At 39.3% G+C, this 2,570-nt stretch overlaps 1 protein-coding gene across 1 annotated transcript in view; it reads right to left on the bottom strand.

The window, feature by feature from the left end:
- The window catches only part of cdc40 (cell division cycle 40 homolog (S. cerevisiae)), a 21,795-nt gene extending 19,721 nt beyond the window's left edge, over window positions 1-2,074 (bottom strand). Inside the window, 2 exon segments of the mRNA XM_016538187.1 lie at window positions 1,475-1,561; window positions 1,780-2,074. Of these exon segments, the coding sequence (XP_016393673.1) occupies window positions 1,475-1,561; window positions 1,780-1,962 (270 nt within the window). The 5' untranslated portion in view covers window positions 1,963-2,074.
- Between the last annotated feature and the right edge of the window lie 496 nt (window positions 2,075-2,570).

Below are 2,570 nucleotides of genomic sequence, written 5' to 3'. Positions count from 1 at the left end.
CTTGTGGACGCGCGTTCACGACAGTACCATGACGCGAGCGTGTGGCGGCGCTGACCCCGATCCGGCGTAATCACTGGTACTGTCGTGAACGCGCGTCCACAAGTAATGCAGTAGAGACGAAAATGTGGAATATTTTTTGTTTTTTTTGCGCAAAAAAATATTCTTGTAGCTTCGTAACTTTACAGTTGAACCGCTGATGTCTCACGCACTACTTTGTCGATCATCTTGGTACTTTTCTGGACCTTGAACGTGGTAGTTACCTTGCTGTCTATGGGAGGGTCAGAGAGCCCTCAGATTTCATCAGAAATATCTTAAATTGTATTTCGAAGATGAACGAAGGTCTTACGGGTTTGGAACAACACGAGCGTGAGTAATTAATGACAGAATTTTCATTTTTGGGTGAACTAACCCTTTAAGTCTAGCCTGAAAATTTGAAAGAGTTGTAAAAGCTTGACAAGTTTTAAACAGTTTAGATAGATAGACAGATAGCATGATTTAGCATATTGCTAGGATGCTTTAACATGTTGGTAGCACGTTGGTAGAATGGTTTTAACATGATTAACATGTTGCTACCATGTTTCTACATGATGTTAACATATTACTAGCATGCTTCTGGTTTAGCACTATTAGCATGTTTTTAACATGATTAGCATGTTGCTAACATGATTTGCATGTTTCTAGCACGAATAGCATGTCGTTAGCATGTTACTAACATGTATCTAACATAATTAGCATGTTGTTAACATGTTTCTAGCATGATTAGCATGTTACTAGCATGTTTCTGGCATGATTAGCATGCCGTTAACATTTTGTTAACATGTTTCTAACATGATAAGCATGTTGCTAGCATTTTACTAGCATGTTTCTAGCATGATCGGCTTGTTGTTAACATGTTTCTAACATGATTAGCTTGTTACTACATTTTACTAGCATGATTGGCATGTTGTTAGCATGATTTAGCCCACTGCTAGCATATTTTAGCATGATTTAATACATTGCTAGCATGTTTTAGCACAATATAAGAAATATTAGGTTGAATGGGTCTAAATGAGTCTAAATGGATTAGAAATAGTACATAGAATGGCAGTTTGATTGAGTCTCAATGGATTCTGGGAGTTTAAATTTGAATTTTGACAGTTGGAGTTTGAATAGTCTTGGCTCATTTGAACATTCCGCCGATGTAAGTAGATGGAATTTTTATGATTTTTCATTTTCAGGAAAATTTTTTAAGTCTGATCAGTCTGAAAAGAGCAAGCAACCCGAGTCAGAATAATCTGTAGATCTGGGCTGAGTTTGGTGGTTGTAGTTTGAAAACTCTAGGAGGAGCAGCTTTTAGAAATTTAGTCTAAGAAGAAGAATAAACTTATATTGCAGACCAGTAGTTTGTCTTTCTCAAACCAACCTAATAAGACGCTCATATCACATATCACACGCAATAACTGAAAAACACAATATGAATGCATCAGTCAGTCACCTCTGGAGCAAACATGGTTTCGTATGTAGGGTTGTAAGTGACTTCTTTGAGTGCTGGATCAAGATGAACACCGGTCTCAACATCTTCCTGACAAACAGAACACACGATTTTACTTATCAATAAGTGAACAGAACACCAAAATTAACAACATTTTACTCGACTGTTTCTCCTACAGAGCTAATACACAAACATATCAGCGTTTTTCAAAATACAGTTCACTTAAAAACCACTTTAACGTCATTAAAATCTACTGTACTGAAGCATTCTGAGGTGTGTTTGACGCAAGCGGCGCGTTTCTTGTTTACCTTCACGGCGACTTCGGGCGCGGAATTCAGAACGGCTAACGCCGTTATAGTGCCGGGTTTTAACGGCTGAAGATGAGCTACCGCGTCTGGATCGACCTTCTGCGGACTGGTAACGTTACCGAATTCGGACTCGTTTTCCGAATCTGAGCCGCTGCCGTAAGAAACGAGGGAACTCGCCGCCATCTTGGATGTTGTGGGTCTTTCGTCAGCGGGTCCTGAGAGATGAATGCTGTTCGTAAATTAATTCGTACTCTTAAAATGGATATTATAACACGTATTTATAATTTAAAGCGATATAAATTAAGGACATTGCTTTTATATGTCTGAAATTGAATGTCAAGGGAGCGCAGTTAGTGTAGTGAAGTAATTAGAAGTTTTTATCTTTCAGGACGCGTCCTGAGAGGAAACCGCTCACAAGAGCGCGCATTGCGACGTTTACGTGAAGTCTATTCTGCGCGTATCCCACGTTTTATTTGATCACTAGAGTTATATAGTTAAAGGTCCCATATTTTACACCTTTCTGGAGTTTTATTTTAGGTTTTGATGTCCTTAAGAATATATATATTTGCGTTATAAGTACCAAAAACAATCTCAATATATTTTTACAGCTCCTTTCTCAGGAGCTCTGCTGAGAACAGGTCGATTTTGGCCTGTCTAATTAATATTCATGAGCCTCTCTTCTGATTGGCCTGTTGTTTTCTGAGTGACGCACGGCCAGGCCAACCGCAGGTAACTAGGGTCAGCTGATGTCACAGCCAATAGGTGCGTTCGACTTCATGCGGCGCCGTGCA

This window comes from Sinocyclocheilus rhinocerous, unplaced genomic scaffold, assembly GCF_001515625.1.
Source record: "Sinocyclocheilus rhinocerous isolate Xijiao unplaced genomic scaffold, SAMN03320098_v1.1 scaffold936, whole genome shotgun sequence".
Lineage (NCBI taxonomy): Eukaryota > Metazoa > Chordata > Actinopteri > Cypriniformes > Cyprinidae > Sinocyclocheilus > Sinocyclocheilus rhinocerous.
This window is presented reverse-complemented; position numbering and strand designations above follow the sequence as displayed.